General features: G+C 43.1%; 1 protein-coding gene across 1 annotated transcript in view; it reads right to left on the bottom strand.

Annotated features, from left to right (window-relative positions):
* The window catches only part of LOC138666799 (collagen alpha-1(I) chain-like), a 104,512-nt gene extending 82,409 nt beyond the window's left edge, over positions 1-22,103 (bottom strand). The window contains exon 1 of the mRNA XM_069754973.1: positions 21,994-22,103. Coding sequence (XP_069611074.1) covers positions 21,994-22,023 — 30 coding nt within the window. The 5' untranslated portion in view covers positions 22,024-22,103. The remainder of the gene's footprint in view (positions 1-21,993) is intronic.
* Positions 22,104-25,449: the final 3,346 nt, after the last annotated feature.

The following is a 25,449-nucleotide window of genomic DNA, read 5'->3' as shown; positions in this document are numbered from 1 at the left end:
CACTCCTTTCATTCTTCCCCCCTTACACCTGTCATTTTGACCTCACACCTGTCATTTTCCGATCACTCCACTATTTACCCCTCACTCTGCTCATTTTGCACTCACACCTCTTTATTTTCAACTCACACTACTCATTTTCAACTCTCACCTCTAATTTTCTCCTCCGAATATACCTGTTTGTCATCTCCCCTGTATAAAGTATATATCTGTATGTCATCTCCTCCTGTATATTGTATATACATGTGTGCAGGGTCGGCTCCAGGTTTTCATGGGCTCTGGGCGAAAGATTCCCAGTGGGCCCCTTTAACACATACCACAATTCATAATGCACCGATACGGCAGACAAATAAAGGTATAGTACAATGCCAAAGATTTCACTTACTTCTTACATTACATGAGAGATATCTATTGTAAATTCTACATTAGCTCAGAAACCGGACAGTATTGTCCTCTATACAGAATAATGAGCCCCATATATTGCCCCATACAGTATAATGGCCCCATATAGTGCTCCATACAGTATAATTTGCACCACATAGTCCTCTATACAGAATAATGAGCCCCATATACATAGTAACATAGTAACATAGTTATTAAGGTTGAAGGAAGACTTTAAGTCCATCTAGTTCAACCCATAGCCTAACCTAACATGCCATAACATGTTGATCCAGAGGAAGGCAAAAATAACCATGTGGCAAATAGTAAGCTCCACTTTGGGGAAAAATATTCCTTCCGGACTCCACATATGGCAATCAGACTAGTTCCCTGGCTCAACGCCCTATCAAGGAATCTAGTATATATACCCTGTAACATTATACTTTTTAAGAAAAAGGTATCCAATCCCCTCTTAAATTTAAGTAATGAATCACTCATTACAACATCATACAGCAGAGAGTTCCATAGTCTCACTGCTCTTACAGTACAGAACCCTCGTCTGTTATTATGCCTAAACCTTCTTTCCTCCAGACGTAGAGGATGCCCCCTTGTCCCTGTCTCAGGTCTATGGTTAAAAAGATCATCAGAAAGGTCTTTGTACTGTCCTCTCATATATTTATACATTAAAATAAGATCACCCCTTAGTCTTCGTTTTTCCAAACTAAATAACCCCAAGTGTAATAATCTTGGTATTGCAGACCCCCCAGTCCTCTAATAACCTTGGTCGCTCTTCTCTGCACCCGCTCTAGTTCAGCTAAGTCTTTCTTATACACCGGAGACCAGAACTGTGCACAGTATTCTAAGTGTGGTCGAACTAGTGACTTGTATAGAGGTAAAATTATGTTCTCCTCATGTGCATCTATGCCTCTTTTAATGCATCTTATTATTTTATTTGCCTTTGTAGCAGCTGCCTGACACTGGCCACTGAACATGAGTTTGTCATCCACCCATACATCCAGGTCTTTTTCTTTGACAGTTTTGCCCAGAGTTTTAGAATTAAGCACATAGTTATACATCTTATTACTTCTACCCAAGTGCATGACCTTACATTTATCCCCATTAAAGCTCATTTGCCATTTATCAGCCCAAGCTTCTAGTTTACATAAATCACCCTGTAATATAAAATTGTCCTCCTCTGTATTGATTACCCCGCATAGTTTAGTGTCATCTGCAAATATTGAAATTCTGCTCTGAATGCCCCCTACAAGGTCATTAATAAATATGTTAAAAAGAAGAGGGCCCAATACTGACCCCTGTGGTACCCCACTGCTAACCGCTACCCAGTCCGAGTGTGCTCCATTAATAACCACCCATTGTTTCCTATCCCTGAGCCAGCTCTTAACCCACTTACACATACAGTTAGGGCCAGAAATATTTGGACAGTGACACAATTTTCGCGAGTTGGGCTCTGCATGCCACCACATTGGATTTGAAATGAAACCTCTACAACAGAATTCAAGTGCAGATTGTAACGTTTAATTTGAAGGGTTGAACAAAAATATCTGATAGAAAATGTAGGAATTGTACACATTTCTTTACAAACACTCCACATTTTAGGAGGTCAAAAGTAATTGGACAAATAAACATAACCCAAACAAAATATTTTTATTTTCAATATTTTGTTGCAAATCCTTTGGAGGCAATCACTGCCTTAAGTCTGGAACCCATGGACATCACCAAACGCTGGGTTTCCTCCTTCTTAATGCTTTGCTAGGCCTTTACAGCCGCAGCCTTCAGGTCTTGCTTGTTTGTGGGTCTTTCCGTCTTAAGTCTGGATTTGAGCAAGTGAAATGCATGCTCAATTGGGTTTAGATCTGGAGATTGACTTGGCCATTGCAGAATGTTCCACTTTTTGGCACTCATGAACTCCTGGGTAGCTTTGGCTGTATGCTTGGGGTCATTGTCCATCTGTACTATGAAGCGCCGTCCAATCAACTTTGCAGCATTTGGCTGAATCTGGGCTGAAAGTATATCCCGGTACACTTCAGAATTCATCCGGCTACTCTTGTCTGCTCTTATGTCATCAATAAACACAAGTGACCCAGTGCCATTGAAAGCCATGCATGCCCATGCCATCACGTTGCCTCCACCATGTTTTACAGAGGATGTGGTGTGCCTTGGATCATGTGCCGTTCCCTTTCTTCTCCAAACTTTTTTCTTCCCATCATTTTGGTACAGGTTGATCTTTGTCTCATCTGTCCATAGAATACTTTTCCAGAACTGAGCTGGCTTCTTGAGGTGTTTTTCTGCAAATTTAACTCTGGCCTGTCTATTTTTGGTATTGATGAATGGTTTGCATCTAGATGTGAACCCTTTGTATTTACTGTCATGGAGTCTTCTCTTTACTGTTGACTTAGAGACATATACACCTACTTCACTGAGAGCGTTCTGGACTTCAGTTGATGTTGTGAACGGGTTCTTCTTCACCAAATTAAGTATGCGGCAATCATCCACCACTGTTGTCATCCGTGGACGCCCAGGCCTTTTTGAGTTCCCAAGCTCACCAGTCAATTCCTTTTTTCTCAGAATGTACCCAACTGTTGATTTTGCTACTCCAAGCATGTCTGCTATCTCTCTGATGGATTTTTTCTTTTTTTTCAGCCTCAGGATGTTCTGCTTCACCTCAATTGAGAGTTCCTTTGACCGCATGTTGTCTGCTCACAGCAACAGCTTCCAAATGCAAAACCACACACCTGGAATCCACCCCTGACCTTTTAACTACTTCATTGATTACAGGTTAACGAGGGAGACGCCTTCAGAGTTAATTGCAGCCCTTAGAGTCCATTGTCCAATTACTTTTGGTCCCTTGAAAAAGAGGACGCTATGCATTACAGAGCTATGATTCCTAAACCCTTTCTCCGATTTGGATGTGGAAACTATCATATTGCAGCTGGGAGTGTGCACTTTCGGCCCATATTATATATATAATTGTATTTCTGAACATGTTTTTGTAAACAGCTAAAATAACAAAACTTGTGTCACTGTCCAAATATTTCTGGCCCTAACTGTATTTTCCCCTATCCCCATTATTCTCATTTTTTGTATCAACCTTTTGTGTGGCACTGTATCAAAAGCTTTTGAAAAATCCATATACACTACGTCCACTGGGTTCCCTTGGTCCAGTACAGAACTTACCTCTTTATAGAAGCTCATCAGATTAGTCTGACATGAACGGTCCCTAGTAAACCCGTGCTGATACTGGGTTATGAGGTTATTCCTCTTCAGATACTCCAGTATAGTATCCCTTAGAATGCCCTCCAGGATTTTACCCACAGTAGAGGTTAAGCTTACTGGCCTATAATTACCGAGTTCAGTTTTTGTCTCCTTTTTGAATATTGGCACCACATTTGCTATACGCCAGTCCTGTGGTACCTACCCTGTTATTATGAAGTCTTTAAAGATTAAAAATAATTGTCTATCAATGACTGTACTTAATTCTGCAGTACTCGGGGGTGTATCCCCTCCGGGCCCGGAGATTTGTCAATTTTAGTGATTTCTAGACGCCACCGTACTTCCTGCTGGGTTAAGCAGGTGACATTTAATGGGGAATTTTTATCACTAGTCATTTTGTCTGCCATGGGATTTTCTTGTGTATATACTGATGAAAAAAAGTCATTTAGCATATTGGCTTTTTCCTCATCATCATCCACCATTTCACCCAGACTATTTTTAAGGGGCCAACACTATCATTTTTTAGTTTCTTACTATTTACGTAATTAAAGAATATTTTGGGATTATTTTTACTCTCTCTTGCAATGAGTCTCTCTGTCTCAATCTTTGCTGCCTTGATTTGCTTTTTACATAATTTATTTATTTTTTTGTATTTATTTAATGCCTCATCACTTCCTACTTCCTTTAACCCCTTTACCCCCAAGGGTGGTTTGCACGTTATGGACCGGGCCAATTTTTACAATTCTGACCACTGTCCCTTTATGGGGTTATAACTCTGGAACGCTTCAACGGATCCCGGTGATTCTGACAATATTTTCTCGAGACATATTGTACTTCATGATAGTTGTAAAATTTCTTTGATATTACCTGCGTTTATTTGTGAAAAAAATGGAAATTTGGCGAAAATTTTGAAAATTTTGCAATTTTCCAACTTTGAATTTTTATGCAATTAAATCACAGAGATATGTCACACAAAATACTTAATAAATAACATTTCCCACATGTCTACTTTACATCAGCACAATTTTGGAACCAAAATTTTTTTTTGTTAGGGAGTTATAAGGGTTAAGGCCATGTTCACACGATCCTTTTTTTCTTGCGGAATTGCCGCGATTTTCCCGCTGCGGGTCAGCAGCTGTTTTCCATGCAGGGTACATTACATTGTACCCTATGGAAAACAGGAACTGCTGTGCCCACAATGCGGAAAATAAAAAAAAACAAACCGCGCTGAATAGCTGCGGGAAAAAAGAAGTACCATGTCACTTCTTTTTTCGGAGCCGCAGCGGTTCTGCACCCATTGACCTCCATTGTGAGGTCAAACCCGCAGTAAAACCCGCAGATGAAAAAAATATCTGCGAGTTTTACTGCGGTTTGTGGTGCCGAACCGCTGCAGCAGGAAGTGCGGGGAAGCGGGCGGAAGTGCGTGGGCGGAGTGTGGCTGCCCCCCCGTGCTCCGATCCCGCCCCCCGTGCTCCAATCCCACTGCCCCGTGCTCCGATGCCCCCCCCAGTGCTCCGATGCCCCCCCCGTGCCCTAATCTCCCCCCTTATACTTACCCGGCGTCCCGGTGTCCGTCCGGCCGTCTTCTCCCTGGGCGCCGCCATCTTGCAAAATGGCGGGCGCATGCGCAGTGCGCCTGCCGAATCTGCCGGCCGGCAGATTCGTTCCAAATTGCATTTTGATCACTGAGATATAACCTATCTCAGTGATCAAAATAAAAAAAAATAGTAAATGACCCCCCCCCCCCCTTTGTCACCCCCATAGGTAGGGACAATAAAAAAAAAATAAGAATTTTTTTTTTTTCCACTAAGGTTGGGGTAGGGTTAGGGGTAGGGGTAGGGTTAGGGGTAGGGTTAGGGGTAGGGTTAGGGGTAGGGTTAGGGGTAGGGGTAGGGTTAGGGTTAGGGGTAGGGTTAGGGGTAGGGTTAGGGTTAGGGGTACGGTTAGGGGTAGGGTTAGGGTATTTTCAGCCATTTTAACTGCATAGAAAACTGCATAAAAAAGGATAAAAAAAGGATAAAAAAAGGATCAAAAAACGCATCAAAAAAGGACAAAAAAAGGACCAAAAAAAGGACCTGCGTTTTCTGCCAAGAGCTGCAGTTTTTTAAAAAACAGTCCTGAAAAAAAAGGATGGAAATCAGGAACGTGTGAACATACCCTAAAAGTTGACCAGCAATTTCTCATTTTTACAACACCATTTTATTTTAGGGACCACATCTCATTTGAAGTCATTTTGAGGGGTCTATATGATAGAAAATGTCCTGAGTACGCTGATATACCATATGTGGGGGTTAACCACAGTTTGGGCGCAGGGCAGAGCTCGGAAGGGAAGGAGCGCCATTTGACTTTTCAATGCAAAATTGACTGGAATTGAGATGGGACGCCATGTTGCGTTTGGAGAGCCACTGATGTGCCTAAACATTGAAACCCCCCACAAGTGACACCATTTTGGAAAGTAGACCCCCTAGGGAACTTATCTAGAGGTGTGGTGAGCACTTTGACCCACCAAGTGCTTCACAGAAGTTTATAATGCAGAACCGTAAAAATAAAAAATCTCTTTTTTTCACAAAAATTATTTTTTTGCCCCCAGGTTTTTATTTTCCCAATGGTAAGAGAAGAAATTGGACCACAAAAGTTGTTGTACAATTTGTCCTGAGTACGCTGATACCCCATATGTGGGGGTAAACCACTGTTTGGGCGCATGGGAGAGCTCGGAAGGGAAGGAGCGCCGTTTGACCTTTCAATGCAAAATTGACAGGAATTGAGATGGGACGCCATGTTGCGTTTGGAGAGCCACTGATGTGCCTAAACATTGAAACCCCCCCCCAAGTGACACCATTTTGAAAAGTAGACCCCCTAAGGAACTTATCTAGAAGTGTGGTGAGCACTTTGACCCAATAAAAGCTTCACAGAAGTTTATAATGCAGAGCCGTAAAAATAAAACAAAAATTTTTTCCCACAAAAATAATTTTTTAGCCCCCAGTTTTGTATTTTCCCGAGGGTAACAGGAGAAATTGGACCCCAAAAGTTGTTGTGCAATTTGTCCTGAGTGCGCTGATACCCCATATGTGGGGGAGAACCAGCATTTGGGCGCATGGGAGGGCTCGGAAGGGAAGGAGCGCCATTTGGAATACAGACTTAGATGGAATGGTCTGCAGGCGTCACATTGTGTTTGCAGAGCCCCTAATGTACCTAAACAGTAGAACCCCCCCACAAGTGACCCCATATTGGAAACTAGACCCCCCAAGGAACTTATCTAGATGTGTTGTGAGAACTTTGAGCCCCCAAGTATTTCACTTCAGTTTATAATGCAGAGCCGTGAAAAAAAAAAAAATTTCCTCTCAAAACTATTTTTTAGCCCCCAGTTTTGTATTTTCTCGAGGGTAAAAGGAGAAATTGGACCCCAAAAGTTGTTGTACAATTTGTCCTGAGTGCGTTGATACCCCATATGTGGGGGGAACCAGCATTTGGGCGCATGGGAGGGCTCAGAAGGGAAGGAGCGCCATTTGGAATGCAGACTTAGATGGAATGGTCTGCAGGTGTCACATTGCGTTTGCAGAGCCCCTAATATACCTAAACAGTAGAAACCCCCCACAAATGACCCCATATTGGAAACTAGACCCCCCAAGGAACTTATCTAGATGTGTTGTGAGAACTTTGAGCCCCCAAGTGTTTCACTACAGTTTATAACGCAGAGCAGTGAAAATAAAAAATCTCTTTTTTTCACAAAAATTATTTTTTCGCCCCCAGGTTTTTATTTTCCCAATGGTAAGAGAAGAAATTGGACCACAAAAGTTGTTGTACAATTTGTCCTGAGTACGCTGATACCCCATATGTGGGGGTAAACCACTGTTTGGGCGCATGGGAGAGCTCGGAATTGAAGGAGCGCCGTTTGACCTTTCAATGCAAAATTGACAGGAATTGAGATGGGACGCCATGTTGCGTTTGGAGAGCCACTGATGTGCCTAAACATTGAAACCCCCCACAAGTGACACCATTTTGAAAAGTAGACCCCCTAAGGAACTTATCTAGATGTGTGGTGAGCACTTTGACCCAATAAAAGCTTCACAGAAGTTTATAATGCAGAGCCGTAAAAATAAAACAAAAATTTTTTCCCACAAAAATAATTTTTTAGCCCCCAGTTTTGTATTTTCCCGAGGGTAACAGGAGAAATTGGACCCCAAAAGTTGTTGTCCAATTTGTTCTGAGTGCGTTGATACCCCATATGTGGGGGGAACCAGCATTTGGGCGCATGGGAGGGCTCAGAAGGGAAGGAGCGCCATTTGGAATGCAGACTTAGATGGAATGGTCTGCAGGTGTCACATTGCGTTTGCAGAGCCCCTAATATACCTAAACAGTAGAACCCCCCCACAAGTGACCCCATATTGGAAACTAGACCCCCCAAGGAACTTATCTAGATGTGTTGTGAGAACTTTGAGCCCCCAAGCATTTCACTTCAGTTTATAATGCAGAGCCGTGAAAAAAAAAAAAATTTCCTCTCAAAATTATTTTTTAGCCCCCAGTTTTGTATTTTCTCGAGGGTAAAAGGAGAAATTGGACCCCAAAAGTTGTTGTCCAATTTGTCCTGAGTGCGTTGATACCCCATATGTGGGGGGAACCAGCATTTGGGCGCATGGGAGGGCTCAGAAGGGAAGGAGCGCCATTTGGAATGCAGACTTAGATGGAATGGTCTGCAGGTGTCACATTGCGTTTGCAGAGCCCCTAATATACCTAAACAGTAGAAACCCCCCACAAATGACCCCATATTGGAAACTAGACCCCCCAAGGAACTTATCTAGATGTGTTGTGAGAACTTTGAGCCCCCAAGTGTTTCACTACAGTTTATAATGCAGAGCAGTGAAAATAAAAAATCTCTTTTTTTCCCACAAAGATTATTTTTTAGCCCCCAGTTTTGTATTTTCCCAAGGGTAACAGGAGAAATTGGACCCCAAAAGTTGTTGTCCTGAGTACGCTGATACCCCATATGTTGGGGTAAACTCCTGTTTGGGCACACGGGAGAGCTCGGAAGGGAAGGAGCACTGTTTTACTTTTTCAATGCAGAATTGGATGGAATTGAGATCGGTCGCCATGTCGCGTTTGGAGAGCCCCTGATGTGTCTAAACAGTGGAAACCCCCCAATTATAACTGAAACCCTAATCCAAACACACCCCTAACCCTAATCCCAACGGTAACCCTAACCACACCTCTAACCCAGACACACCCCTAATCCTAATCCCAACCGCAAATGTAATCCAAACCCTAACCCTATCTTTAGCCCCAACCCTAACTGTAGCCTTAACCCTAACCCTAGCCCCAACCCTAGCCCAAACCCTAGCCCTAACCCTAGCCCCAACCCTAACCCTAACCCTAGCCCTAACCCTAACCCTAGCCCTAACCCTAATGGGAAAATGGAAATAAATACATTTTTTTAAATTTTTTAATTTTTCCCTAACTAAGGGGGTGATGAAGGGGTATTTGATTTACTTTTATAGCGGGTTTCTTGGCGGATTTTTATGATTGGCAGCCGTCACACACTGAAAGACGCTTTTTATTGCAAAAAATATTTTTTGCGTTACCACATTTTGAGAGCTATAATTTTTCCATATTTGAGTCCACAGAGTCATTTGAGGTCTTGTTTTTTGCGGGACGAGTTGACGTTTTTATTGGTAACATTTTCGGGCACGTGACATTTTTTGATCGCTTTTTATTCCGATTTATGTGAGGCAGAATGACCAAAAACCAGCTATTCATGAATTTCTTTTGGGGGAGGCGTTTATAACGTTCCGCGTTTGGTAAAATTGATAAAGCAGTTTTATTCTTCGGGTCAGTACGATTACAGTGTCACCTCATTTATATCATTTTTTTTATGTTTTGGCGCTTTTATACGATAAAAACTATTTTATAGAAAAAATAATTATTTTTGCATCGCTTTATTCTGAGGACTATAACTTTTTTATTTTTTTGCTGATGTTGCTGTATGGCGGCTCGTTTTTTGTGGGACAAGATGACACTTTCAGCGGTACCATGGTTATTTATATTCGTCATTTTGATCGCGTGTTATTCCACTTTTTGTTCGGTGGTACAATAATAAAGCGTTGTTTTTTGCCTCGTTTTTTTTTTTTTTTCTTACGGTGTTTACTGAAGGGGTTAACTAGTGGGACAGCTTTATAGGTCGGGTTGTTACGGACGCGACGATACTAAATATGTGTACTTTTATTGTTTTTTTTTTTATTTAGATAAAGAAATGTATTTATGGGAATAATAATTTTTTTTTCATTATTTAGGATTATTTTTATTTTTTTACACACTTGGAAATTTTTTTTAACTTTTTTACTTTGTCCCAGGGGGGGACAATACAGATCGGTGATCTGCCAGTTTGCACAGCACTCTGACAGATCACCGATCTGTCAAACAGCGCTGCAGCATTACCAAGTGCCTGCTCAGAGCAGGCACTTGGTAAGCCACCTCCCTCCCTGGAGGACCCGGATCCGCGTCCATCTTGGATCCGGGACTTGCTGCAGGGAGGAGGTAAGAGACCCCCGGAGCAACGCGATCACATCGCGTTGCTGCGGGGGGCTCAGGGAAGCCCGCAGGGAGCCCCCTCCCTGCGCGATGCTTCCCTGCACCGCCGGCACATCGCGATCATCTTTGATCGCGGTGTGTCGGGGGTTAATGTGCCAGGGGCGGTCCGTGACCGCTCCTGGCACATAGTGCCGGATGTCAGCTGCAATAAGCAGCTGACACCCGGCCGCGATCGGCCGCGCTCCCCCCATGAGTACGGCCGATCGCGCTGGACGTAATATTCCGTCCTTGGGAATTAAGGCCCACCCCACATGGACGGAATATTACGTCCAATGGCAGAAAGGGGTTAATTCTCTAAATGCTTTCTTTTTGTCACTTATTGCGCCCCTTACAGCTTTATTTAGCCATATTGGTTTCCTCCTATTTCTAGTATGTTTATTCCCATACTGTATATACTGTGCACAGGTCCTATCCAGGATGCTAATAAATGTCTCCCATTTTCTTTGTGTATTTTTATGTCTCAGGATATCGTCCCAGTTAATTGCACCAAGATCCTCTCTCATCTGTTGGAAATTTGTCCTCCTGAAGTTTAGTGTCCTTGTAACCCCTCTACTACACATCTTATTAAAGGATACATGAAAAACGTATTATTTTGTGATCACTAGGGTTGAGCGAAACGGATCGTTCATTTTCAAAAGTCGCCGACTTTTGGCAAAGTCGGGTTTCATGAAACCCGATTCCTGTGTGGGGTCAGCCATGCGGTACTCGACTTTCGCGCCAAAGTCGCGTTTCGTATGACGCGCTTGGCGCCATTTTTTCAGCCAACGAAGGAGCGTGGGCAGAGTGATGACATAGGTCTTAGGGGCGTGGATGCCTATCGTCATTTTGTCGATTGTGCACAGTAGCGATTTGCAATGTGTAACACCAGCTTTTCTGTTCAGGGACGGAGGGGAGAGAGAGAGGGAGAGGGAGAGGGAAAAAAAAAAATAAATAAATAAATCAAAAATAAAAACCAAAAAAAAAAATCCCATTGACATTGCATTTGGTTTCGTGTTTCGGTCGATCCCCGACTTTTCGCCATAATCGGCCGATTTCACTCGACTCGACTTTAGAGATAGTCGGGTTTCGCGAAACCCGACTCGACCCTAAAAAAGTAAAAGTCGCTCAACCCTAGTGATCACTATTCCCCAAGTGAACCCCAACCCTTATATTTGATATGCGGTCTGGCCTGTTGGTTAATATTAGGTCTAGCAGTGCCCTGCTTATTGTTGGGTCCTGAACCAGTTGTGAAAGGTAATTGTCTCTCGTAGTTGTCAAAAACCGATTACCTTTGCCGGAACTGCAGGTTTCTGTTCCCCAATCTAGGTAGTTGAAGTCCCCCATAATAATGACTTCCCCTTGAGTCACAGCTTCATCTATTTGCTTTACGAGGATATTCTCCATTGCTTCCATTATTTTTGGAGATTTATAACAAATCCCTATCAGTAATTTATTATTTTTTCATCCTCCCCTTATCTCCACCCACAGGGACTCTACATTTTCATTAGATTCGCCTATATTATCACGCCGGAGGGGTTTTAAGGACGATTTTACATATAGACACACCCCTCCCCCTCGCCTATCCATTTGGTCATTTCTGAACAGACTATAACCCTGCAAGTTAACAGCCCAGTCATGGCTCTCATCCAGCCACGTTTCAGATATCCCCACCTTGTCTGTTGTGAATTCTGTTTTCGGGCTCCCTCCTGTGGTCATGAATGGTACTTCGGCTGGTTCTGTCCGTGGACTTTCTCTGATGCCTGTGGGTGTTTCTGAGTTTCCTTCTACAGGTGACGAGGCTAATTCGTTAGTGGGCTGCTCTATTTAACTCCACTTGGATCCTTGTCCGATGCCAGCTGTCAATGTTGTAGCATTGGTCTAGTTCACTCCTGGATCTTCCTGGTTACCTGTTTCCTCCAGCAAAAGCTAAGTTTCGCTTTGCTTTTTTCTTGTTTGCTATTTTTTCTGTCCAGCATGCTTATGTGAATTTTGCCTTGCTTGCTGGAAGCTCTGGGATGCAGAGGGGCGCCTCCGCTCCGTTAGTCGGTGCGGATGGTATTTTTCCCTGCACTCTCTGTGTGGCTTTTTGTAGGGTTTTTTGCTGACTGCAAAGTGACCTTTCCTATCTTCTGTCTGTTTAGTAAGTCGGGCCTCTCTTTGCTAAATCTATTTCATCTCTGTGTTTGTGATTTCATCTTACTCACAGTCAATATATGTGTGGGGCTGCCATTTCCTTTGGGGAATTTTCTCTGAGGCAAGATAGGCTCATTTTTCCTATCTCTAGGGCTAGCTAGTTCTGAGGCTGTGACGAGGCGCCTAGGTCATGATAGGAGCGCTCCACGGCTATTTCTAGTGTGTGTGATAGGATTAGGGATTGCGGTCAGCAGAGGTTCAACTTCCCAGAGCTTGTCCTGTTCTAATGTGCTATCAGGTCTTTTCTGGTGCTCTAACTACCAGGTCCACTATTTGTTCTAACCACCAGAACATAACAGTACAGCTGGCCAAAAGTATTGATGCATCTCAATAGAGGGATAAGTGAAGCTCTGAGACCATTTTTTTTTTCTTTGCAGCGTGTTCTGTCTCACTTTTCCCCTTTACCTCTGGGTGGTTCAGAACACAGCTGTGGACATGGACATTCAAGGTCTGTCCTCTTGGATGGATAATCTCACTACAAGGGTACAAAACATCCAAGATTTTGTGGTTCAGAATCCGATGTCAGAGCCTAAGATTCCAATTCCTGATTTATTTTTTGGTGAAAGATCTAAGTTTTTGAATTTCAAAAATAATTGTAAATTGTTTCTAGCTTTGAAACCTCGCTCCTCAGGTGATCCTGCTCAACAAGTAAGGATCATTATTTATTTGTTACGTAGTGACCCTCAAGACTGGGCATTTTCCCTTGCGCAAGGAGATCCGGCATTGCGTGATGTGGATGCGTTTTTCCTGGCACTCGGATTGCTTTATGACGAACCTAACTCTGTAGAGCATGCTGAGAAAACACTGTTGGCTCTGAGTCAGGGTCAGGATGAAGCAGAGATATATTGTCAGAAGTTCAGAAAGTGGTCTGTGCTCACTCAGTGGAATGAATGTGCCCTGGCAGCAATCTTCAGAAAGGGTCTCTCTGAAGCCCTTAAAGATGTCATGGTGGGATTTCCTATGCCTGCTGGTCTGAATGAGTCTATGTCTTTGGCAATTCAGATCGATCGGCGCTTGCGTGAGCGTAAAACTGTGCACCATTTGGCGGTACTATCTGAGCATGGGCCTGAGCCTATGCAGTGTGATAGGACTTTGACCAGAGCTGAACGGCAGGAACACAGATGTCGGAATGGGCTGTGTTTTTACTGTGGGGATTCCACTCATGCTATCTCCGATTGTCCTAAGCGCACTAAGCGATTCGCTAGGTCTGCCACCATTGGTACGGTACAGTCAAAATTTCTATTGTCCGTTACTCTGATTTGTTCTTTGTCTTCCTACTCTGTTATGGCATTTGTAGATTCAGGCGCTGCCCTGAATTTGATGGACTTGGAGTATGCTAGGCGCTGTGGTTTTTTCTTGGAGCCCTTGCAGCATCCTATTCCATTGAGAGGAATTGATGCTACGCCTTTGGCCAAGAATAAGCCTCAGTACTGGACCCAATTGACCATGTGCATGGCTCCTGCACATCAGGAGGATATCCGTTTTTTGGTGTTACATAATCTGCATGATGTGGTCGTTTTAGGGTTACCATGGCTACAGGTCCATAATCCAGTATTGGACTGGAAATCTATGTCTGTGTCCAGCTGGGGTTGCCAGGGGGTACATGGTGATGTTCCATTTTTTGTCAATTTCGTCTTCTACTCCTTCTGAGATTCCGGAGATTTTGTCGGATTATCAGGATGTATTTGATGAGCCCAAAGCCAGTGCCCTACCTCCTCATAGGGATTGCGATTGTGCAATTAATTTGATTCCTGGTAGTATGTTTCCTAAGGGCCGATTGTTCAATTTATCGGTGCCTGAGCACGCCGCTATGCGGAGTTATATAAAGGAATAACAGAAAAAGCAATAGTGTGCAAAAAACACACCATATATATACCCCCTGGCTCAAGACAGAATCAGCTGTGGAGGATATCCACTAATAAAACATAACTTTTAATATTAAATGCTAAAAACTGCACATCCAACAGGACACAAACGAAAAAAACATACAAAGTGCTCAGGTGAACCAGTGCTCAATAAAAAAGAATGGTTGGATCTCACCCAAGCTGCCGGACACTGTATACTTCCGTACGACACAGTAGAGATCCAATTAGATGAGGAGGGGCAGGGCTGAAGTAGTATGTCTACCCTGTAACCCCTCTGTAACTCCTGTCCTGACAAGGACAGGCCCCAAATGGACCTTGCTCTAAGGGACCAGCCCACCCAATATGTGTAAAGGAAGAGTCCCAAAACCTCTTGAAACGTAGAATCTTCCTCCCTACGCGTTTCAACTCCGGTCATGGAGAATCATCAGGGGAGTCATATGGAAAAAAGTGCCAACGGGCACAGAGATGTAAGTCCGTCTAAATTGTGGGGCCTGCAGTGGCTAGGTAACCCACGCTGGAGATGACCGTCTGTGTCCACAGTCTCTGGTAGAGTACCAGAGAGTACTCTACCAGAGACTGTGGACACAGACGGGCCTCTCTTTGCTAAATCTATTTCATCTCTGTGTTTGTGATTTCATCTTATTCAAGTCAATATATGTGGGGGGCTGCCTTTTCCTTTGGGGAATTTTCTCTGAGGCAAGATAGGCTCATTTTTCCTATCTCTAGGGCTAGCTAGTTCTGAGGCTGTGACGAGGCGCCTAGGTCATGATAGGAGCGCTCCACGGCTATTTCTAGTGTGCGTGATAGGATTAGGGATTGCGGTCAGCAGAGGTTCCACTTCCCAGAGCTTTTCCTGTTCTAATGTGCTATCAGGTCTTTTCTGGTGCTCTAACTACCAGGTCCACTATTTGTTCTTACCACCAGAACATAACACATGTCATAATTATGCTCCAACAACATTAATTCTAATTCGTCCATTTTGTTGGAAAGGCTTCTGGCATTAGTATACATGCACTTGATGATCCTCTCTGTACCTCTATTCTTTCTTAAATTATTAACTGTTCTAACCCCACCCCCCATGCCACCGCAACCCCCATCTTCCTTATTTGTGCCCAGTTCTCTATCTGCACTATCTTCCCCTCCTATAAAATGAATACCCTCCCCCCATTCCCTAGTTTAAAAAATCCTCCAACCTTCTAGCCATTCTCTCCCCCAGCACAGCTGCACCTTCCCCATTGAGGTGCAGCCCGTCCCTAGCGTAGAGCCTGTAGCCAACTGAGAAGTCGGCCCAGTTCTGCAGGAACCCAAACCCCTCTTTCCTACACCAATTCTTGAGCCACTTATCACCCTCCCTAATCTCTCGTTGCCTTTCTGGCGTGGCATGTGTTACAGGCAGTATTTCGGAAAATACTATGTTGGAGGTCCTTGCTTTCAGCTTGCAGCCTAATTCCCTGAAATCATCTTTAAGGACCTTCCACCTACCCCTAACGTTGTCATTTGTGCCAATGTGCACCATGAGCGCTGGGTCCTCACCAGCCCCTCCAAGTAATCTGTCCACCCGATCAGCGATGTGTCGGACTCGAGCGCCAGGTAGGCAGCACACCGTTTGACGATCCCTATCTTTGTGACAGATTGCCCTATCTGTTCCCCTAATAATTGAGTCCCCCACTACCAGCACCTGTCTGGCCTGCGCTGCTCTCCTATTTCCCTCCTTACTGGAGCAGTCACTCCTCTGGCTTTCAGAGGACATGCCTGGCTGCAGCAGTGCTACCCCTGTACTGGCACCCCCTCATCTGCCAGCTTAGCAAACTTATTGGGGTGTGCCAGATCAGGACTAGCCTCCCTGGCACTCTTACCTCTACCCGGCCATCTAACTGTCACCCAGCTTGCTACTTCACTGTCCTGCAGCTCCATCCTATCATCCCCCACCTCATCTATATCATTGAGCGTCTGCTCAGTGAGCAGAAGACTCCTTTCCATGTTGTCAATGGATCTCAGTGTTGCCAGTTGCACATTTAGATCCAGAATCTGGGCTTCCAAATGCACAACGTGCTCACATCTCGCACAGCAGTATGCACCCTCGACCGACATTGATTGTTAGGATTGCTATTTCTAATAGGTGGCACTAGAGTTCTAATCCCTTCCTCTCTGAAGGGACAATTTGCATATTTCCCAGAGGAGCATTGCGGCTTTAAGTCTCCTCACCTCGACATGCTTAACATGTCACTCTCTGCAAGGAGAAACAATACTTATTGGATCTGTGAGCAAGATTTTTTTGCTTTCTCCATTGGATGTTGCACCCTGCCCAGGTTCTATCTGTGCTCTAGAAGTGTGGAACCGCAGGTGGTGAGCTGGATTTTCTTCTGTGATTGTGTCTTATTGACGCCTCTCCATTACTAACCTCATGGCTTGATGTCACCTGACAATACAAAGGTGACATCAACCCCCCCAACTATCACCCCACTTGCCACCGCTACAGGGTAATTGGGAAGAGTATGGCTAAGTGCCAGAATTGGCACATCTTAGAGATGCACCTTTTCCTGGGTGGCTGAGAGCTGATATTTTTAGCCTTGGGGGCCAGTATTCATGGCCCATTCCTAGGCTATTAATATCAGCCCGAAGCTGTCTGCATAGCTGTTGCTGGTTATTATAGGGGGACCCTACATCATTTTTTTAGGGTCCCCCATTTTAATAGGCAGTAAAGGCTAAGTATACAGCTGTGAGCTGATATTAATAGACTGGGAAGCTCCATGGGTATTACCCCCTTCCCAGGCATTAAATATTGGCTTTCCCTCTGCTAGTTACAAAAATTACATGGGAGCCCACTCCATTTTTTTCAGAAAAATTATCTTTTATTAATCAAATGCGTGTACAGTAAGCTACACACTGTACTAATTGTATTTGCCACATACATCTATATATCTACCTATTCTATTTGTATTTACTGTATATAATCCATCTCTTCTATCTTGTCTTCTCCTGCTGTGATTTTACACTACCACTGCTGCTGAATTGTCAACTTTTCTTCTATCTCTCTATGTAATATATATACATATACACAGAAAATGTGTGTGTGTGTCACTGACATCTACATATCTATGTATTCTATGTGTATATATCTATTCTATACTATTCTAACCTGTCACACTGTGATTTTACTGAGCACGGCACATGAATTACCGGCTTTTATTCCATCTTTTACAGAATGTTACCGACTTTTTCAGATTTTAAGAAAAATGCTCGTGTTACCGATCACGAATCTGAATGTACCATATTCTTGCCAAATTTATGTTTGGCAATCGTTTTCTGAACATATTTGCTCATCTATAGTCAGGATAACAGTCACCATCAGAACTGGTAAGATTGTTCTGACTTACCGTATATACTCGAGTATAAGCCGACCCGAGTATAAGCCGACCCCCCTAATTTTGCCACAAAAAACTGGGAAAACTTATTGACTTGAGTATAAGCCTAGGGTAGGAAATGCAGCAGCTACCGGTGAATTTCAAAAATAAAAATAGATGCTCCATACCGTTCATTATTGCCCCATAGATGCTTCATATAAAGCTGTGCCACATATAATGCTCCATACCGTTGATTATTGCCCCATACCGTTGATTATTGCCCAATAGATGCTCCATATAAAACTGTACCATATATAATGCTCTATACCGTTCATTATGGCCCCATAGATGCTCCATATAAAGCTGTGCCATATATAATGCTCTGCACCGTTCATTATGGCCCCATAGATGCTTCATATAAAGCTGTGCCATATATAATGCTCTGCACCGTTCATTATGGCCCCATATAAAGCTGTGCCATATATAATGCTCTGCACCGTTCATTATGGCCCCATAGATGCTCCATATAAAACTGTGCCATATATAATGCTCCATACCGTTCATTATGGCCCCATAGATGCTCCATATAAAGCTGTGCCCCATATATAATGCTCTGCACCGTTCATTATGGCCCCATAGATGCTCCATATAAAGCTGTGCCACATATAATGCTCTGCACCATTCATTATGGCCCCATAGATGCTCCATATAAAGCTGTGCAATATATAATGCTGCTGCAATAAAAAAAAAAACCCATACTCGCCTCTCTTCACTCAGGACGCCGGCGCTTTCAATATTTACCTGCTCCTCTCCTCCTTATCTGTCTCCAGCACTGAAGCTCAGCAGAGGGCGCGCCCTGACTACATCACCGTGCCCTCTGACCTGAGCGTCACAGCCAGAGGACGCTGGAGACTGAGCTGCACCGGAACGAGGAGCAGGTAAATATCGCACAGCGCTCCCCTCCCTGTATACTTACCTGCTCCTGGCACGGTCCATGCAGTCCCTGCTTCTTCCACCGCTGCATCTTCTTCCTGTATTGAGCGGTCACAGCTACCACTCATTGCAGTCATGAATATGCGACTCCACCTCTATGGGATGACTGTAATGAGCGGTACCATGTGACCGCTCAATACAGGAAGAAGATGCAGCGCTGGAAGAAGCAGGGACTGCAGGGACCGCGCCGGGAGTAGGTAAGTATAATTAGACAGCCCCCGCTCTCCCTCCCCTGCCGACCCCCGGGCATGACTCGAGTATAAACCAAGAGGGGGACTGACAGAAATGGGCTGAAAATCTCGGCTTATACTCGAGTATATACGGTAATACCTTTAGCTGTTCAGCATTATGTTATAGCAACAGCAAAAATAGGAAGAATAGGAGAATAGGAAGAATGGGAGAATAGGAAGAGATGTAAAACAGTTACAATTAAAATAATTTTTTATTCAATGTGTAACATTAAAAACACATTTTAAAAAGCAAAATACCGTAAAGGGACACCAAGCAATTAGTGAGGTAAGCCAGGATATACTTAATCACAAGGGGGATAGGTACAAGTGCACAGGGTGAATCAGTTCTGGAGCACATCGTAGCCCACGGAAGAAGCTGGCTGCGAAATGCATGTTGGGGTGACACGACACCAAGTATTTCTTTGTGGTCACCATTTGACTGGTAAAATATCTTTGCTACGTATCTTCCTCTTAGTTTTGTATCTAGCTGGCAGCATCACATTATTATGGCTATTACAGCAATTACCATCTACCAGTGTCAATATTATAAGGAGTTATATTCTATTTTTGAATCTTTGGTCTTATTGTTGTATTATTTACCTGTTCGTTGGTATTGCCACTATGTGAGGATTCTTTGGGTGCTATCACAGACAGAGAGCTATCAGTCATGCAAAATAGGCTTCTGCTGGTTGAGAAGCGCTCTATCATGCCGTGAGCAATTAATGCCCCATTCGTATTTGAATTCAGATACTGATTTGTTGAGAATAAAGCAACAGAAAGATGATATAAATGTACTTAAATCTCAAAGAGCTGTATTCCTATATACAGTGGTGCTCAAAAGTTTGCATTCCCCGGCAGAATTTTTGCTTTCTTGGCTTTTTTTCAGAAAATATGAATGATAACACCAAAACTTGCCACAAATGGGTTTGAATGGCTACTAAAGGTAACATCCTCACCTGTGACCTGTTTGCTTGCAATCAGTGTGTGCAAAAAAGCTGAGTGAGTTTCTGGGATCCAGACAGACTCTTGCAACTTTCATCCAGCCACTGATGTTTTTGTATTGTGAGTCATGGAGTAAGAAAAAGAATTATCAATAGATCTGCAGGAAAAGGTATTTAAACTGTATAAAACAGGAAAGGGATACAGAAAGATATCATAGGAAATTATAATGCCAGTCAGCAATGTTCAAACTGTGATTAACAAATGGAAAATCACAGGCTCAGTTAAAAGAAAACCATGGTCAGATAGACCAACAAAAATGTCGCCCACAATTGCCAGGAAAATTGTTCGGGATGCAAAGAAAAACCCACAAATAACGAGCTGAAATATAGGACTCTCTGAAAGCTAGCAGTGTGGCTGTTTCAAAATGCAAAATAAGGAGGCACTGGAAGAAAAATGGCCAGAAGAAAGCCATTACTGTGCAAATGCCACAAAGTATCTCGCCTACAATATGCAAAACAGCACAGAGACAAGCCTCAAAACATAATTTGCAATTATGAGACTAAAACTGAACTTTTTGGCCACAACCATAAACGTTACATTTGGAGAGAGGTCAACAAGGTGTATGATGAAAGAAACATCATTCCTATTGTAATGCATGGAGGTGGAGCGCTGTTGTTTTGGGGATGTGTGAGCTACAAAGACAACAGAAATTTGGTCCCAGTTGAAGGAAGAATGAATGCAGCATGTTAGCAATAGTGTTGAGCATTCCGATACTACAAGTATCGGGTATCGGCCGATATTTGCTGTATCGGAATTCCAATACCGAGTTCCGATATTTTTGTGATATTGGAAATCGGAATCAGAAGTTCCTAGTCATCTTCGGCGTGTGCGGTGCGTGTGGTTCCCAGGGTCTGGAGGAGAGGAAACTCTCTTTCAGGCCCTGGGATCCATATTAATGTAAAAAATAAAGAATAAAAATAAAAATATGGATATACTCACCCCTCCGGCGAACCCTGGCTGTCACCGCTGCAAGCGTCTGCCTCTGTTCCTAAGAATGCAGTGAGTGAAGGACCTTCGATGACGTCACGGTCACGTGAGCGGTCAGGTGACCGGTCACCTGACCGCGACGTCATCGAAGGTCCTTCACTCTCTGCATTCTTATGAACGGAGGGAGACGCTCGCAGGGTCCTCCGGAGGGGTGAGTATATCCATATTTTTTATTTTTATTCTTTAATTTTTACATTAATTTGGATCCCAGGGCCTGAAGGAGAGTTTCCTCTCCTTCGGACCCTGGGAACCATCCAGGATACATTCCGATATTTGTGTCCCATTGACTTGCATTGGTATCGGGTATCGGTATCGGCGATATCCGATATTTTTTGGATATCGGCCGATACCATCCGATACTTTCAAATATCGGAAGGTATCACTCAACACTAGTTAGCAGCAAATACTGGAGGCAAATTTGCACTCATCAGCCCAGAAGCTGCACATGGGATGTACTTGGACGTTCCAACATTCAAAACACAAGCCCAAGTCCACCTGTCATTGGCTACAGCAAAGTGAAGGTTCTGAAGTGGCTATCTCAGTCTTCTGACTTCAATATCATTGAGCCACTCTGGGGAGATCTCAAGTGTGCAGTTCATGCTAAATAGCCCAGGAATTTAAAGGAACTGGAATATTTTTGCCAAGAAGAGTGGGCAGCTTTACCATCTAAGAAAATAAAGAGCCTCATCCACAACTACCACAAAAGACTTTAAGCTGTCATTGATGTTAGAGGGGGCAATACACGGTATTAAGAAATGGGGTATGTCAATTTTTGATCAGGGTCATTTGGATAATTGGGGTTGTCATTATGATTTAAAAAGAGAAAACACAGTAGTTTGACAATAAATGGCTGCACCCAACCACTAACCATGAGTGGAGAAAAAGGTTTGATGTTATTATCATTAATATTCTCTGAAAAAAGCCAAGAAAGCAAAAATTCTTCCAGGGTATGTAAACTTTTGAGCACAATTGTATGTGGTGTAAGGGGAATAAACTTATTAACAGATTCTTATTAATATCACATATTGAATGCAGTACAATATAATATCATATATTATTAATTCCTCTCAATGCAAAATCATAAAACTACCTCATAACTCAGAGCACATTTTTTAAAAAGTGAACCTTATCCCACCCTATAAAATGGCTAACATCTTGATTATTACCTTTTTATACGTGCATAATGAGAGGATAACAGAAAAAATAGCTTACCTTAGTGAAAATTCTGTGTAGTGGATGCATCTAATATAGGTGTTTGGTGTTTTCAAATTAAGGACAAGCTATGTACTGTAACTTGGACCCTTTTTATATGCAGATATCTAGATGTAATGCATGTTATTTGTGAACTTTTTTTATGGAAAATTTGCTTGCAAAACTTCCTCAGGATTATGCTATCTGCAAATGCTGGACTTTCACAGATGTTACAAGAGTGTTGCAATCATTCCTCGCATAACTAAGGAAACTGACAAAAGTTCACTAAGTCACAGCAGGTATTCTGATAAAGAGCTGCAGCAATAATGTTTTTATGCTTTATTGACAGAATTTTTTTAGAAGGGAAAGCATCAGGAAGTTTAACCCCTTAGCGACCGCCGATATGCCTTTTAACGGCGGCCGCTAAGGGTACTTAAACCACAGCGCCGTTAATTAACGACGCTGTGGAAAAAGTAAATAGCGCCCCCCAGAGTCGGATTTTCTCCGGGGTCTCGGCTGCCGGGGGTAGCAGAGACCCCAGAGAACATGATTCGGGGTTTTTTTTTACCCACCCCGCATTTGCGATCGCCGGTAATTAACCGTTTACCGGCGATCGCAAAAAAAAACAAAAAACGCGATCTCTTTTTAATTTCTCTGTCCTCCGATGTGATCGCACATCGGAGGACAGAGAAAAGGGGTCCCAGGTAGCCCCCCAATACTCACCTATCTCCCCCGGTGCTCCTCGTGGCTCCCGCGAGAATCTTTGGGGTCTCGGCTGCCAGGGGTAGCCGAGACCCAAAGAGCATGATCGGGGTCGGTTTTACCGACCCATATTTTGCGATCGCCGGTAATTAACCCCTTCATGACCCAGCCTATTTTGACCTTAAAGACCTTGCCGGTTTTTGCAATTCTGACCAGTGTCCCTTTATGAGGTAATAACTCAGGAACGCTTCAATGGATCCTAGCGGTTCTGAGATTGTTTTTTCGTGACATATTGGGCTTCATGTTAGTGGTAAATTTAGGTCAATAAATTCTGTGTTTATTTGTGATAAAAACGGAAATTTGGCGAAAATTTCAAAAATTTCGCAATTTTCACATTTTGAATTTTTATTCTGTTAAACTAGAGAGTTATGTGACACAAAATAGTTAATAAATAACATTTCCCACTTGTATACTTTACATCAGCACAATTTTGGAAACAACATTTTTTTTTTGCTAGGAAGTTATAAGGGTTAAAATTTGACCAGCGATTTCTCATTTTTACAACGAAATTTACAAAACCATTTTTTTTAGGGACCACCTCACATTTGAAGTCAGATTGAGGGGTCTATATGGCTGAAAATACCCAAAAGTGACACCATTCTAAAAACTGCACCCCTCAAGGTGCACAAAACCACATTCAAGAAGTTTATTAACCCTTCAGGTGCTTCACAGCAGCAGAAGCAACATGGAAGGAAAAAATGAACATTTCACTTTTTAGTCACAAAAATGATCTTTCAGCAACAATTTTTTTATTTTCCCAATGGTAAAAGGAGAAACTGAACCACAAAAGTTGTTGTCCAATTTGTCCTGAGTACGCTGATACTTCATATGTGGGGGTAAACCACTGTTTGGGCGCACGGCAGGGCTTGGAAGGGAAGGAGCGCCATTTGACTTTTTGAATGAAAAATTGGCTGCACTCTTTAGCGGACACCATGTCACATTTAGAGAGCCCCCGTGTGCCTAAAAATTGGAGCTCCCCCACAAGTGACCCCATTTTGGAAACTAGACGCCCCAAGGAACTTATCTAGATGCATAGTGAGCACTTTAAAGCCCCAGGTGCCCCACAAATTGATCCGTAAAAATGAAAAAGTACTTTTTTTCACAAAAAAATTATTTTAGCCTCAATTTTTTCATTTTCACATGGGCAACAGGATAAAATGGATCCTAAGATTTGTTGGGCAAATTCTCCTGAGTGCACCGATACCTCACATGTGGGGGTAAACCACTGTTTGGGCACATGGTAAGGCTCGGAAGGGAAGGAGCGCCATTTGACTTTTTGAATGAAAAATTATCTCCATCGTTAGCGGACACCATGTCGCGTTTGGAGAGACCCTGTGTGCCTAAACATTGGAGCTCCCCCAAAAGTGACCCCATTTTGGAAACTAGACCCCCGAAGGAACTTATCTAGATGCATACTGAGCACTTTAAGCCCCCAGGTGCTTCACAGAAGTTTATAACGCAGAGCCATGAAAATAAAAAATAATTTTTCTTTCCTCAAAAATGATTTTTTTAGCCTGGAATTTCCTATTTTGCCAACGGTAATAGGAGAAATTGGACCATAAATGTTGTTGTCCAGTTTGTCTTGAGTACGCAGATACCCCATATGTGGGGGTAAAGCACTGTTTGGGCGCATGGCAGGGCTCGGAAGGGAAGGCACGCCATTTGGCTTTTTAAATGGAAAATTAGCTCCAATCATTAGCGGACACCATGTCGCGTTTGGAGAGCTCTTGTGTGCCTAAACATTGGAGATCCCCCACAAATAACACCATTTTGGAAACTAGACCTCCAAAGGAACTAATCTAGATGTGTGATGAGCACTTTGAACCCTCAAGTGCTTCACAGAAGTTTATAACGCAGAGCCATGAAAATAAAAAAAAAAAATTCTTTTCTCAAAAATGATTTTTTAGCCCGCAATTTTTTATTTTCCCAAGGGTAACAGGAGAAATTTGACCCCAATATTTGTTGTCCAGATTCTCCTGAGTACGGTGATACCCCATATGTGGGGGTAAACTGCTGTTTGGGCACATGCCGGGGCTCGGAAGTGAAGTAGTGAAGTTTTGAAATGCAGACTTTGATGGAATGCTCTACGGGCGTCACGTTGCGTTTGCAGAGCCCCTGATGTGGCTAAACAGTAGAAACCCGCACAAGTGACCCCATTTTGGAAACTAGACCCCGAAAGGAACTTATCTAGATGTGAGGTGAGCACTTTGAACCCCCAAGTGCTTCACAGAAGTTTATAACACAGAGCAGTATTTCCTCAAAAATAATTTTTTAGCCCAGAATTTTTTAATTTTCCCAAGGGTTACAGGAGAAATTGGACCCCAAAAGTTGTTGTCCAGTTTCTCCTGAGTACGCTGATAACCCATGTGTGAGGGTAAACCACTGTTTGGGCACACGTCGGGGCTCAGAAGGGAAGTAGTGACTTTTGAAATGCAGAGTTTGATGGAATGGTCTGCGGGCATCACGTTGCGTTTGCAGAGCCCCTGGTGTGCCTAAACAGTAGAAACCCCCCACAAGTGACCCCATTTTAGAAACTAGACCCCCCAAGGAACTTATCTAGATATGTGGTGAGCACTTTGAACCCCCAAGTGCTTCACAGACGTTTACAACGCAGAGCCGTGAAAATAAAAAATCATTTTTCTTTCCTCAAAAATGATGTTTTAGCAAGCAATTTTTTATTTTCTCAAGGGTAACAGGAAAAATTGGACCCCAGTA

Source organism: Ranitomeya imitator, chromosome 2, assembly GCF_032444005.1.
Source record: "Ranitomeya imitator isolate aRanImi1 chromosome 2, aRanImi1.pri, whole genome shotgun sequence".
NCBI lineage: Eukaryota > Metazoa > Chordata > Amphibia > Anura > Dendrobatidae > Ranitomeya > Ranitomeya imitator.
This window is presented reverse-complemented; position numbering and strand designations above follow the sequence as displayed.